The sequence below is a fragment of the Leucopleurus acutus genome (genome assembly GCF_964270905.1).
Source record: "Leucopleurus acutus genome assembly, chromosome: 14".
Lineage (NCBI taxonomy): Eukaryota > Metazoa > Chordata > Mammalia > Artiodactyla > Delphinidae > Leucopleurus > Leucopleurus acutus.
The window spans coordinates 31,253,908-31,268,909 of record NC_139156.1 but is presented as its reverse complement, the minus strand read 5'-3'; the positions used below and the strand labels follow the sequence as shown (position 1 = coordinate 31,268,909).

At 45.6% G+C, this 15,002-nt stretch overlaps 1 protein-coding gene across 1 annotated transcript in view; it reads left to right on the top strand.

Annotated features, from left to right (window-relative positions):
- DNTT (DNA nucleotidylexotransferase) overlaps window positions 1-9,869 on the top strand; it is a gene marked incomplete at its 5' end in the record, with an annotated part of 32,340 nt that extends 22,471 nt beyond the window's left edge. The window contains 3 exons of the mRNA XM_082854994.1: window positions 2,141-2,386; window positions 7,551-7,634; window positions 9,530-9,869. Of these exons, the coding sequence (XP_082711120.1) occupies window positions 2,141-2,386; window positions 7,551-7,634; window positions 9,530-9,616 (417 nt within the window). The 3' untranslated portion in view covers window positions 9,617-9,869. The remainder of the gene's footprint in view (window positions 1-2,140; window positions 2,387-7,550; window positions 7,635-9,529) is intronic.
- Between the last annotated feature and the right edge of the window lie 5,133 nt (window positions 9,870-15,002).

The following is a 15,002-nucleotide window of genomic DNA, read 5'->3' as shown; positions in this document are numbered from 1 at the left end:
GTGAAACAGGGATAGCAAGCCTCTCTCATTTGTTAATGGCAGGATTAACTGAGAGAATTAGTGCAGGGCTTGATAAATGCCTATTAAACAGTGGCTGTAGTCATGATCTCTCCTGCACGACTGTATACTGAACTCTGCCGGAGAGCCAGGCACTGTGCCGGGTGAGGGGACCCAGGGGAGAACACGAGCAGCTGTTCCCCTTCCCTTGCTGACAATCGGGCACCAGCTCTGTCCACACCCCTGCAGCCCCCACCTGCCCCCAACACCTCTGTTGTGAATCATGGTTAACTTCCACCTCTACCTCACTCCCCACTCCTGCCTTTCTTACCAAAATCTGCACTTTCCAGATTAAAATGATTATATCTCATGCAGGCACACTTGAGCACATGCTTACACGACACACGCATATACACATACGATGTTTTAAAACACCTGCAGAACGAATGAACAGCCAATGGGTATGGTTTTCAGTTGCCTATCAGATGAATCTACATGTGGTCCTTGTAGAAGACCTCTCCGTGGGAGAAGGGGAGGAAAAGAGCTTGGAAATACTGATCTTGGGGGGAGAGTGCCATCCAGAAGACTCCACTGGCCACCAGCAATTCACCCCAAAGAGGGGAGGGCTGGCTGGGTGTAGTTTGGGTTCCTGCCTGGTGGGTGGCCCGTGTGTCTATGACCAGCCAAAGTGTCACCACCACGTGGCGATAGTGCAAACACAGTTTACAACTTTTAGGAAGCCAGCTTTGTGAATTTTTTTAAAGGGGGGAGGGAAGTTACAAACTTGGCTTCAAAGTAAGACTGTTTTGATATTTTAATAGCTCGCTTTTCAGATTTACATAATTGAAATTGACACGAAAGGTTGTGATATTGACTAATCTTAGTAAGTTTCATTAAAAAGCAGAATTGTGTCTTCCCGGAGGTGGCTGTTAGATTTGCCTAGGGCAACACCTGCCTCCTGCACCAGAGGCTCTTCCTGACATCAGCGCTGCCCCACAACCCCCCACTCCCCACCCCAGCTTCAGACGGCGCCGGTTCTTCCTCATGCCTTTTCTGGGAGAGGCACTGAAGGGCCAAGTGTTCCCTCTTCTGAGATCAGCAAAAGGAAAGCATCCCCTTCTCAAAGTGTTGAGTTGAATTGAAACAATGTCTCTTGGGGGTGGGGGTGGATTGCGCAGGAAATGCCAAGCGCTTCTAATAACAATAGCAAATGGAACGAGTGATGCTCCAACTGTGGTCCCTAGATCAGAAGCATCAGCACCACCTGGGAACTTATTAGAAATGCACATTCATCTCCCCCCCCCCGCCCCGCCCCCGCACGAATCACTCCGGGGACAGGACCTCCCAAACCGTGCTTTAACAAACCTTCCAAATGCGTCTGATGATAATATTTGAGAATGTCTGACCTAAAGAATCCGAGAACAGAACATACACCCTAATAGCTATGACTAGATTATTTTCGGGTTATTTGCTCTTCTAGTTGCTACTCAGATTCAGCAGTTGGTTGCATAGTTCTGCCTGTCCCTACCCCACATCTGCCCTGTGCCGTGAGGAAGTCCCACGGAGCAGATAAATTGGAGGATGGCAGCTTGCTGGGCGTAACTTTCTGACTAGGCGACGTTCGGTGACGTGCCACCAGTTTTGTCTGAGTCTCCAAGTGCTCCCTAGAAAGAGTGAGTCATCAGGCCCCAACGCGGCTGAGCCTGAGCCACAAACTTTGGGGCCAAGTAGACCTAGTCGTCAGTATTTTATGGAGGGACACTGAATCTGAACAACCGCATAGAAACGGCACGGCTTTTTGTTCCAAGTTGGTTTGTACTTAAGGGAATGCGGCAAGTTTGTGAACACTGGTCAGCCGTCAGACCTTGCGGGAGTAGATTCTCTGGCAGCTTTGCCATGAAGCGGCCTTGGCTTGGCCCCTCTAATCGCTAAGTTCCTCTGCTGCAGAGGGAGTGTAACACACCCACTCCATGGCTCCCTCTGCTAGTGTCGCCAGGTGGGCTCACAACGCAAGGACAAAACGCACCCACGTTTTGCTTAAATCTGCAAAGCTTTCTTTAAGAGCGTTCATTAAGAGCCCAATATAAAATCTCTGACCCTCTGCATCAGGGACTCTTCCTGATGTCTTTCTGTTTATTTTCAGGGATTACTTTTATACTGTGACCTTGTGGAGTCGACATTTGAAAAGTTCAAGGGGCCAAGCAGACAAGTGGATGCTTTAGATCATTTTCAAAAATGCTTTCTGATTTTAAAATTGCACCATCAGAGAGTGGACAGTGACAAGTCCATCCAACAGGAAGGAAAGACCTGGAAGGCCATCCGTGTGGACCTGGTCATGTGCCCCTACGAGCAATATGCCTTTGCCCTGCTGGGCTGGACTGGCTCCCGGGTAAGCGCTACCTGTATCCGTGGGATGGTCTTAGCTTTCCAGAAGAGGTAGACTGGGTCTACCTGGGCCCAGGGGAGAGACAATGGCAGTGGGGGTGGGGATGGGGGGGAGACGGACAAGGAAGGGGGAGGGGGTGGACAGGAGAGAGGGAAGTGGCCAGAAATCTCTAAATCAGGGCATTCCACCTGCACATGGTCACCTGAGACAGATGCATTTAGAACAGTTATTCTCAAAATGAGATCCCCTCTGAATTGGGAGATTGGGATTGACATGTATACACTGATGTGTATAAGATGGATGACTAATAAGAAAATAAATAAATAAATAAACATTAAAAAAAATATGACACACACAAAAAAGAAAGAAGCCAAGACACAAAAGGCCACATATTGTATAAATCCATATGAAATCTCCAGAATTGGTAAACCCATAGAGACAGAAAGTAAATTAGTGGTTGCCAGGGGTAAGGTGGAGAAGAAAAGGAAGTGACTGCTAACAAGCATGGATTTCTTTTGGGGTGATAAAAATGTTCTGCAATTACAGATTGGTGATAGTTGGACAACTTCATAAATATACTAAAAGCCACTGAACTGTACACTACAAAACAGTAGATTTTACTGTATGTGAACTATACCTCAATTTAAAAAAATAAATGAATTAACACAAAATATGTAGTTAGTGAAACTTACTGATATATTAAATGAAGCATATCTTAAATATTTCATCTGTCATGAAACCTTACCCTTCTAATAAGTCTAAGAAACTTGTTTTTATGATGTAAACATTTTTGTTAAAAATAATGTCACAACTGTCAATAATTTTTACCGTGTTTCAGTGTACCCATCAAAACTTTAGATTAAAAAAGACTTTAAGAAGAAAAGTTGCAAATTAAAACAAAACCAAGTACGGATTTATACCAGTTACACGATTCCCTTAGAGTGGCTCATGAATCATTGGTATATTCTGAGCATCATAAATGATTATGATTACAGACTTATTTACACAAGGTAAAGGTTATAAATCTTTGACTAGGAGTCAAATTTCTAACAAGGAGTCAATGACTGCTAATTTTTTATTTTGTACCACAACGGATGTCCAAAACCAAGTGTTTCTGCTCTTGTTATATCGCAATTCTATTAATTCCCTTCTGGGGAAAAAAAAAAAAAAAAGACAATTCTACAGGAACTCAGAACAACTGCATGTAATAGCTTAAAATCGTATTAATTCAAATTAATATTACTGGAGGAATGTATGACATTACTACCCTAAAATAATAATGTGTAAATTATTAATATATGAAAATAAGAGAATCTTCTTATTCCTACTACACAGAGTAATTCATTTTAATTCTAGAGAAGTATAGTTAACTGCCAAGCCAAGAGCCTGCCTACTTCATTAAGTCAACAGCTATTGGCTGAGCCGTTATTATGTTCACAATATAAGGAATACAAAGATACTGGTACCCACGCTCAAGGGATTTATAATGTAATACAATATGGAAGTGGGCAGGTAATAGAATGTGGGGATGGATTATAAATGTTGAGGATCTTACAGTTTAACCTATAGGTAACAGGGAAACTATTTAAATGATCTGAATCATCTACTGAGTTAGACTAGGAGGTTAACACAATAGTCTAGATAAGGATGAGAAAGATCTAAATTAAAGTAATGGCTGGGAAGGGCAGATGAAGAAAGACTCTCAAGTCTTATTTAGGTGGTAAAATCAGTAGGACTTGGGTGACTGCATATAGAGGAAGCAATACCACCTAGAAGTTAAGGCTTGCATAGGCTTTGAAAACACACACACAAAAAGAAAAAAAAAAAAAAAAATGAGATCCCCTGACCAGCAGCATCAGTCTTACCTGGGAACAGGGTAGACATGTAAATTCTCCACCCCACCTCAGACCTTCTGAATCAGAAACTCTGGGGGAAGAGGAGGTACACTCTCTCCTCCGGAAACACATGGACAATGGTGGCTAGATGCCTAGGCTACCCCAGCCTCTTTACTAGCCCAAATGGCCCCCTTTTGCCAACTTTAAAAAGCATCTCTTCCTTAAAATACCTTACTGCCATTTCCCAGAAAATTGTCATAAGAAACGTGCATATTTACAAAGACTACACAGTGAATGGCGCCCTCTAGAGTTTTGCAGTGCACAACCTGCACAACTGTATGCAGCACACACGGGCCAACCTCTGAAGTGTGTTGTGACCAGTGATACAGCCAGACTGTAGTATCACTGCCCCTGCTCAATGTTCAGTTTTCTTTATCTGAAACAAAAGACACCATCCTTGCCCTGCCTATCTCACAGGGTTGTTGAGAGAAACTAAAGAGCTTGTAAAGCAGAAGGCAGAACTGTCCAGGGTAAAGAACCTGAGCTTTGGGATTCAGGAGTCTGAGTCCTAGCTCCATCATTGGCTGTGTGGCCTTGGGTAAATTACTTAGGTTCTCTGGGCCTCCTTTCTTCATCTGAAAAATGGGACTAATAACAGTACCAACCTCACGGGATTGTAATGAGGATTAATTAGACAGCGCCTTCATCTTAACACAATTCTGAGGCTAATTGTATACTTAATACTGTTCTTTTAGAAGTATTGTTAGACTCTTTTAGAAGCTGTTAAATACTAGTGATAATAGAGTAGATCAGAAATTAATATAAAGCAAGAAATCAGCCCAGCACCCAGCACAGGGTGAGCTCTCCATAAACATTAACTAGGATATCATTGCCCGGATTATGAGCACAGCTGTTCTGACTGGTATCTTGCCCCCTACAGCCGAGTGATCCTGTCATAACATAAGTCAGATCGGGTCACTCTCCTGCTCAAAACCTGGCAGGGGCTCCGCATTCAACGCAGAGTAAAGGCCTTCCAGTGGCCACGAGACCCTGCGTGGTCTCCCCACACCCTCATCTCTCTGAACTCCTCCCCACTGCTCTCTCCCTAACCAGGCAGGCTCGCCCCTCCCTAAGGCCTCTGTCCTAGCTGTTCCCTCTGCACGGTGTGCTCTTCCCAGAGTCCACTTGGCTAGCTCCTTCACCTTGGGCAAGTCCTTGCTCAGATCCTACCTCCTTTATGAGGCCTGCACTGTACGCAGCATGACCTTTTAACATATCATGTAATTTACTTATGCTGTTACTGTGTCTTATTTGTGTCCCCTGTTGAATCCAAGCCTCACCAAGGCCGACATCATTGTTTTGTTCTCTGTTATAGTCCAAGCATCCAGAACACACCTGTCACATAGTAGGTGCTCAATAAATATTGGTTGAGTCAATATGATTACCCTCCAAATGGAAGACATCATTATAATTCCTAACAGAATATGGAAAAATGCTCCTGAGGATTTAGCAGAGGAGTCCAGGCATAGATCTCTCACCACACAGAACTGGGGAGCCAAGGGGGGCTTCTCACTGCACCTGTTACCCCATCCTCTCCAACCTCCCCCCACGCCCAGTGTGAGGAGTCGTTGCTCTAAGTGCTTGGGGGACAGGAGGCAAGTGGCCCAGGACTGTAGGAGGCCGTGTGCTAAGCAACACTCCTGTGCTTTCACAGGCCAGCAGCTACTGCACCCAGAATCTGCTTCACCCTGATTCTTCCACAGCCATAGTTTCTCTTCCACTCCCTTATAAAGAACTTCTGGCTGGAAAGTCTGTCTTCACACAGCCAGGTGAGGAAGGGCAGTTCCCAGTCTCTGCCAGCTTTCCCATACTCGCCACTAGAGGGCGCAACGATTCCCTCCTTGCTCCCTAATCCCACACGGAAAGGACATTTCTAGATCTGTGCTTCTTAGGAAAATTAACCTCAACGACAACTTCATTCATTGTCCTCCTTTTCCAGGGTTTCCCTGTCCTCTATCTAAGGCTGCAGGTTTTGCTCCCTGGAGCCTCCGAGCTCACCCTGATCATAGGAGATGCTACGCTGGGGCAGGTGGCTCAGACCATCAGTTTTACAGAATCTCGTATGAGAGGATGTTACAGCCAGAGGGGACCTTACTCATGCACTTCCTCCACCCTCTGAACCGAGATTCAGAGAGGCTGGGTGACTTGCAGAGAGATGCACAGCCAGACAGGAACAAAATCTAGGCTGGAATCTGGGTCTCCTAACCCCTCATCCTCTTCTATATGAGTGATATTCCAAATAAAAAACAACACCAAGTATTATTTATCCAGCATTTACTCTGGACCAGGTATTATTTTGGACACAATCCTCATTTATTCATTCAGCAAATATTTGCTGTACATCTATGTGCCAGGCGTCATTTGAGGAGGAAATATGGTTATGAACAGAACAAATCAGGTTCCTTTTTTCACAGAGCTTACAGTCTAGTGTGTGCATGTGAGCATGGAGCTTTGTCATCGTAGACTATTGCCCTGGGGGAGAAAATTGCTTGGAGAATGTTTAGTGGAGGTAGACATTTCATTACAGTAAGTCCTCTACATACTAACCTTCAAACTGTGAACTTTCAAAGATGCAAACGTGCATCTGGTTCCAGCAAGGAACCAGAACCTGAGCCATCAACGTCAGGCATGAGTGAAATCGCAGCTTGCCCTCTGTCTCCTATTGCTGACGATCCTTCAGCTCTACCATCTCCCACCTCCTCTCCCTCCTCCAGTCAGTAACTCTTCTTGCCTGTTCACTCGATGCCGGCCCCTGTATGCCAGCTGTTGTCCTGTACTACTGTACTTTTCAAGGTACTGTACTGTAAGATTTTAAATGTTTTATTTTTCGTGGTTTTTTTTTTTGTATTATTTGTGTGAAAAGTATTATAAGCCTATTACAGTACAGTACTATATAGCCGACGGTGTTAGTTGCGTACCTAGGCTAACTTTGCTGGACTCTCAGAACGGAACTCGTTTGTATATAGGGGACTTCCTGTATTGGGATTTAAATATCTCTAAACACATAATACCGAAGACATTCTAGACTTGATAGTAATTTATTTATTTATTTAAAAAAATTTATTTATGTATTTGGTTGCATTGGTTCTTAGTTGCGGCAGGCGGGCTCCCTAGTTGCAGCACGTGGGGTCCTTAGATGTGGCATGCATGTGGGATCTAGTTCCCTGACCAGGGATCGAAGTCGGGCCCCCTGCATTGGGAGCGCAGAGTCTTAACCACTGCTCCACCAGGGAAGTCCTGATAGTAATTTATTTTAATTATTTCTTATCCAGCAGTTTGAGAGAGACCTCCGGCGCTATGCTACACATGACCGGAAGATGGTGCTGGATAACCACGCTCTATATGACAAGACCAAGGTGGAGCTGTCTCCCTGAGATGGGCCTCTTTGATCCTCATCACCAAGGCTGGCTCCCTGAGTGCTTTTCCAGAACTAATTTTAGTGTCCAGGTTCAGTTTCCTTTGCCCCGAGTGCCCTGTCCGCACAGATCACAGTTGAGGGCAGCTGGAAAGATCCTGATGGGAGCATAGCCCCCACCTGGCCCAGAATGCACCTCAGAGGCTTTGGACTCAAAGATGATGGGCTACTTGGGCCCCTAGAACCAGTCCAACAGTGAATATTAATTGCGTTTGGTATATCCTTGGTAACTGCAATGAGTAACTCCAAAGAAAACTAAGGATCCCCCCAAATCACAAATATCACTCAAGTACCCCTCAGATGCAGTGAGAATTAGCATTTTGAGTGATCATATAGGTCATTAATGAGAGTCCACTGCAAGAAGGAGAGCAACAGAGCTGCCCTGAGATGTAGATGAGCAGTCAGCTAGACTCACACACCAGCTGAGACTCACTTGGTATGCTAGCCTTGCAGTAGTCCAAATGCTGCCTCAGCAAAATGATAGATTACTGTATGAATTAGGAAGAGTTAAATATTCAACTAAGTCCACAAGTGCCAAGATCTACTCTTCCTATGGTGATCAAAGACACTAAACAGAGGAAGAAGACACAAAATAACTAGAAGTAATGGCTTTTACCCTTTAGGAGCTTATAGTCTAAATGAGGTGTATTTAGTTAGAGCTGTCTCACAAATGTCAGAAACCCAATACAAAATGGAAATGGCAAAAAAAAGAAAAGAATTTGGCTTATATACTGTAGCATCTGGGATAACATGGACTTCAGGTGTGGCTGTATCAAGGTGATCATGCAAATTTCCCTCAGTGTTGGTTTCACTCTCAGGCAGGGTATTCCTATGAATTCCATCCTTCTAGCTTAGCTACCCCTTCAGAAAAGAGCTTCCTTCCTAATAGTTCCAGCAAGAGCCCTAGCTGATGTTCACTGGCCAGGCCTGGGCCATGTGCCAATCCCTGAACCCATTTCCATGGCTCTTATTGGCCAGGCTTGGGTCATGTGCCCCTCCTTGGAGGTGGGATTAGCCCCACCTGACCCTCAGAGACTGAGAGTAGGGAGGAGTGGTTTCCCAAAGAAAAATCAAGGTGCTGCTGTCATAAGAGAGGGCTGTGGATGCTGGCAGGAAAGCCTCAGTGGTCTAGCATGTGAGTGGAGACAGCTTCACATAACACGATGTAGGAAGACTTACAAATTGACACGTAACAAATAGTTCAACATAAGCGAGTGCCTCCTACAGGCCCAACGCTGTGCTATAACAGGAAGGGCTGGAGGAGAAGTGGTGCTTGCTCTAACAGAGATCATGCGGTGGGAGGCTGGCGGGAGCGGGGCAGCGGTGGAAGGCCAGGAGGAGGCCCCAGCACACACAAGTATCCTGTAATCACCGTTCCTCCTTACCAATGGCAGCAGTACGTAATTCTGACTGCACAGGAGAATTTCCCAGCCCCCTTAAACAGATGGAGAACAAGACCTCTCCGAGCTTCTGACTTCATTGGACTGGGTTATAGCTCAGTTTTCAACATTTTTTTAAAAAAACTCCTTCAGGTAGTTCTAATGAGCAACTGTGGTTAAGAACTACAGATCCGTAGGAAGAATACCAAATGCCTCTAGTTGAATATGTAAGGCTGTCATCCTTTTACCTTAATTTATTAAGTTTTGGGGGGTGGGAAATTACAAAAAGTACGGAAGTCAGGTAAGATGAATTTCTATCCTCAGAAGCAGGGTAATGTGTTTTGGCAGTGATTTGTTTTGACAAAACAGTTCTACAAGTAATATTTTCACTGTGTCATCAGAACCGAGATGCTTAACAAAAATATCTGAATGCACACATGTCTTGTTATGCTTTCAGAGGATGTTTCTCAAAGCAGAAAGTGAAGAAGAAATCTTTGCACATCTGGGATTGGATTACATCGAACCATGGGAAAGAAATGCTTAGGAAAAAGTGGTCGACTTCTTTTCTGGTTTTTTTTTTTTTTTCAGGTTAGATAAATTATGCTTCATATTATAATGAAAGATGCCTTAGGAAAGTTTGGGATTCTTTATGTCTTACTGAAATGCAGATTGCTTCTAGAAATAAATAGTTTGGGAAACATGATCGTGCCCCACCTGGTAATGGGTTATGCTCTAATAGGCCATTTGTGGGACTGTTACTTAGAATTCACAATGCATTTGCCACAAAAACAGTGTTGTAATTGGTGGCTTGTTCTCAGGAAAGCTCATCAAAGCCCACTTTGCCCACAATGTAGCTGAAATTCTGTATATTTCCAATAAAAATAGGAGAACACAAGATGATGGAGTCTTTTGTTTTTCACTCAAATATTTTAAACTATTCTTAAACAAAAATGTAAGAAAATGAAAGAATAAAGAGTTTCAGGTTTACCTTGAGGGGCAAAACAGGTTTCATCAGAAGATCAGAGATTCTAGAGAGGGTTGTGCGTCCCTCCTGGAGCTTTTGGAGGAGGGGGACTGAGTCCTGACTCTCAGCTCAGGTCAAAGCCTGCTCCTCCCCTGTCACCTGGAGCTGTGTCCCTTGGTGTCCTGGCACAAGGCCACATATGGGATGTATTCTCACTGCTTTCACTCAGAAGGAAGCACAATTTCCTAAACCACCATCTCTGAGTCTCTCTCAGGGAGATGATCTCTCTTGCCCTCTTCATCTCAGGGCACCCAAGGGAACGGAGGCAGCCTTTGGAACTCCCAGGCTGCAGACCCATTTGGACGTCATGCCTTCTCTAGGAAGGCATCGACTCCATGCCTTGAAGAGACCCGAAAGGCCATCCGTTCCAGCTGCTTCTGTGTCCTCAGCCTGCTGGAGAGCTGGGAGGCCTCACAACGATCCTTGCCCTTTCCTTCCAGCCCCCTCAGAGGAGAGGAGATGGCGAGATCCAGGACCCCATAGAGAAGCTTGATGCCCCGCCCTGGGCACAGGGAAGGAGTCTCCTTCCCTTCCTGGTGCTGGAACCTGGGGGTGGGGTGTATATCAGCTAGTATTGCCCCAAATTCAAACTATCTCAAAACTCAGTGGCTTAAAGCAACACAGATCTGCACACAGCCTGGGGGTTTGGCTGAGCTAGGCGGGGCTCTGCTCCTCGGGTCCATCCTCCTGCTCCAGGGACCTGCGGGCTAACCTGGCCCTCTCCTTCTCAACGATGACAGCGGAGACAAGAGAGCAAGCAAACCCCAGCGTGCATGTACTTTTCAAGACTCTTTCCATGTCTGTTAATATCCAGTGGCCGAAGCCGGTCACGTGGCTAAGCCTCCAGAGACGGGGCGTTATGCTTTGTCACAATGGGATGTATCGCAAAGGGCATGAATGCAGGGAGGGTGAGGAATTGGGCCCATGAATACGAGCTACTTCAGAGAGTTACATGTTTAGTTTCTTTCACATTCTTTTCTCTTCCTATAAAGCATCTCTTTTAATCCTGATAAATCTGGAGGTGCCATTAGAAGCTGGGGAGGGGATTCTTCTGCTCAGCTGGTGACCATGAGCCCATACACGGGGGAGCAGGGCCAGAGGAGAGCACTGAGGAAGCCGTGGGAGGGAAGGAAATGGGAGCAGTAGTGCCAGGAGGATGGAGGCAAGGTCCCCTGCCAAAGCTGGCTTCTGAGGGATGGCGGGGACATGGGGAATGCCTGCTCTCCTGGTCAGCTGTTCCACTGCCCATCAGGGCTTCACGGCTCAGCGTGCTGGTCCATAACAGTGAGGTTATCATCACCCACCTTCCTCTTCCGGATTATTCAGCAGAATGCTCTGTGGCTGGGCTCAGGCAGCATCTGGGAGATGGACTCATAGCAACACGTGGCAGGCAAGCGCAGCCGCGCCCTAAGGATCGAGGATGAGCACGTCCGTCTCGTGGGTGCTGGGCCCCAAACGCAATGGCCAAGCAGCACCTGGGACCAGGTGAGCAAATCGGTGGAGAAGGATGTTTGAATCAAAGCTCCTCCAGACACCACATTAGGCATAAAGAGCATGAAGAACAGAGATCTCAAGGAGCCCAAGGGTCGACAGCAGAGCACAGCTGGGCATCCCCTGAACCGCTCCTTGGAAGGGACAGCCAGAGCTGACTCCCAGGGCTCCCATGCCCACCTTGCTTCTCTCTTTCTACAGCCCAACAGTCCTTCAATCTCCTATTGAAATCTTCTATTTCTCAAGACAGAATCTGATAGGGTCAGCTTGCCAGTTTCATGTAGGCCAACTGGTCACTGGCTGCTCTCCAGCTAATAGGTGCGCTGCCTTTGGGCCAGGTGTGCATTATGGGTCCAATCAGCCATGTGACGGGGTGTGTGTGTGTGTGTGTGTAAGGTGAGGTGGGTGTGGGCAGAGGCCGTTCCTCTTGGAAGGGCTATGGCCATTGGAGGCTGGGAGCCGTAGCTTCTTAGGGCACAGCCGCTCCCAAAGAACCCAAGGCCCCAGGCCCTCCTCCGTGCTTGGTCCACTCTCAAAGTTCAAGTGGCCTCGAGGTCTACCCCCCAGCACCCCTCAGCACGTCTGTCACCAAAGAAATGTCAGCCTTGAGGCCAGGGAGTCAGCAAGGAGCCCAGGCCTCCTGGGGAGGCGGAGGGAGGAATCATGGATCAAGGGAAGTCAGGCCTCGATGTCCAAAATCCAGATCTCCCCTTCATCATAACAGTCTCTCTCCAGGAGAGACCTGGAGAACAAGAGAGGAAAATGAACAAGACGACAATGCCAGAGAGCAATGGCTGGTCAGCACAACGGTAGGAGTGCTGCCACCTAGAGGGGAGGATGGGCAATGCGGGCTTAGAAGTAGGAGAGCCCTGTGGGCCAGAGGCCTTCACAGAGGAGGAGGGAACACAGCAGGTTTTTTTCTTTTTTTCTTTTTAATTGAAATATAGTTGATTTACAATATTGTATTAGTCTCAGGTGTACAATATAATGCTTTATTTTTATAGATTACACTTCAGTTAAAGTTATTATCAAATATTGGCTATATTCCCTGTCCTGTATGTTACATCTTTGTAACATGTTTATTTTATACCTAGGGTTTGTACCTCTTAATTCCTTTCCTCTATTTTGCCCACAGCCCCTCCTCTGTTAACCACTAGTTTGTTCTCAGTATCTGTGAGTCTATTTCTGTTTTGTTATATTCATTCATTTGTTTTATTTTTTAGATTCCACACATAAGTGTTAACACACAGTATTTGTCCTTCTCTGTCTGACATATTTCACTAAGCATAATACCCTCCAGGTCCATCTATGTTTTGCAAATGGCAAAATTTCATTCTTTTTTATTCTATTGTTTTAAAGAATGGGAGGATTTAGATCCACATTCGTGGTTCCAGCACAGAGACTAGGGAAAGTACATCGTTTTATAAGCAGCAACAAGGGTAGCTGATCCAGGAGCCAGAGCTTTCGTTTTTATTTTTGGGGGGCCGCATGGTGCAGCGCGCAAGATCCTAGTGCCCCGACCAGGGATGGAACCTGCCCCCTCTGCAGTGGAAGCACGGAGCCCTAACCACTCGACCACCAGGGAATCCCCAGAGCCTGATTTTGGAATGAACTTCTGGAAATGAACTTCCCAAGCCTTCTTGTGCACGCTGAAAATGTCAAAGGGGGAATAAGAAGGTTTTTTTATGTATGACAGAGGTAAAAACTGGCAGCCCATGGGCCAAATACAGCCCATAGGTGTATCTTGTTTGGCCTTCACTGTGTTTTAAGAAATTTTAAAATTAGTGGTCAATGCTTAAAACCTGATAGAGTACATTAAAAAAAAAAAAAAGGATTTCTAGCTTCTCTCGGGAAACAATCCATGGCAACAATGGGCCACATTCCTACCTGACATCAGGGGCTATTGCTGAGGGGAGCTGCCCTCCGGAGCTGGGCCGAGGTCTCCAGTTCGGCACCAGCCCCCAGGCATCAGTCACTGCCGCTCCGTTCAGGGTCTGAGCAGCTCCCTTTGGTGTCAGCGTTTGGGCTCCTCCTCTCGCCTGTGGAGTTCAGGAGTCCGAATGCTCAAAAGAACCAAGTTACAACAGTGACGCAAGAGCTACTCTCCCCATTTGAGAGTCAGTTTATGGAAGTTAGCCCGCAGGGAACACAGATGCGCGACAAGAATGCCGCCACTCCCCCTACCCTGTAGACATCGATAATCAATCCGCTGGACCCAGAACCTTCTCAACACAAGTGACTTTTCCAAGAAAGGCTTTTCCAATTTATCAGGTGAAAGCTTTTTTTCTTTTTTGGTGGCAAAATATATGTATCATAAATTTCACCATTTTAACCACTTCTAAGTGTAAAATTCAGTGGCATTAATTACTTTCACAAAGTTGTGCAACCACCGTCACTATCCATTTCCTGAACTGTCTCATCATCCCAAACAGAAACTCTGGGCTCATTAAACAGTAACGCCACACTCCCCTCCCCCCCATCCCTGGTAGCCTCAGGTCTACTTTCTGCCTCTATGAATTTGCCTATTCCAGGTACCTCATGTAAGTGGAATCATACAATACTTATGCTTTTGTTTTGGGCTTGTTTTGCTTAGCATAATGTTTTCAAGGTTCATCTATGTTGTGGCATTTGTCCCTTTAGAAGGTTGAATAATATTCCATTGTACATCTAATATACCACATTTTATTTATCCATTCATCAGTTGATGGACATTTGGGTTGCTTCCACCTTTTGGCTATTGTGAATAGAGCCAGTATGAGCATTGCTATACAATATCTGTTTAAGTCCTTCCTTTCAGTTCTTTTGAATATAAACCTAGGAGAATTGCTGGATCACGTGGTAATTCTATAATTTTTTGGAGGAACCACTGTACTGTTTTCCATAGTGACTGTACCATTTTGCATTCCTGCCAACAGTACACAAGGGTTCTAGTTTCTCTACGTCCTTGTCAAGATTTGTTATTTTCTTTTTCCTTTCTTTTTTTTTTTTTTGTTGTTATTTTGTTTTGCTTGTTTTTAATGAGAGCCATTCTAGTGGATGTGAAGTGGCAGATGAAGACTTTTTGCCTATCCTGGAACCAAAAGACAGTTCAGGCTGAAAACAGTTATATGCTGGACAGGGCTTCAGGTATATGTACACGTGTCACATCTGGAGTTGCTGGCTAAGGTGAGCTGGGGAAATGGGGGGGTGGGGAGTGGACGGCAGCTACTCCCACTGAGAAATGCCTCATGCTCTGACATCACATGGCAGGTCAGTTCACAAGCCTCAAATCCCCAAATCCACCAAGTTTTCTCCTAGTACCTTCCACTGCCCCAGTGCTTCCCGAGTATGATATTCAAGATTATTTAGGTAGTATGTAGATGAATATCTTTGTACTGATATAATAAAAAATATTCATTGAGTGCCTACTAAGTAA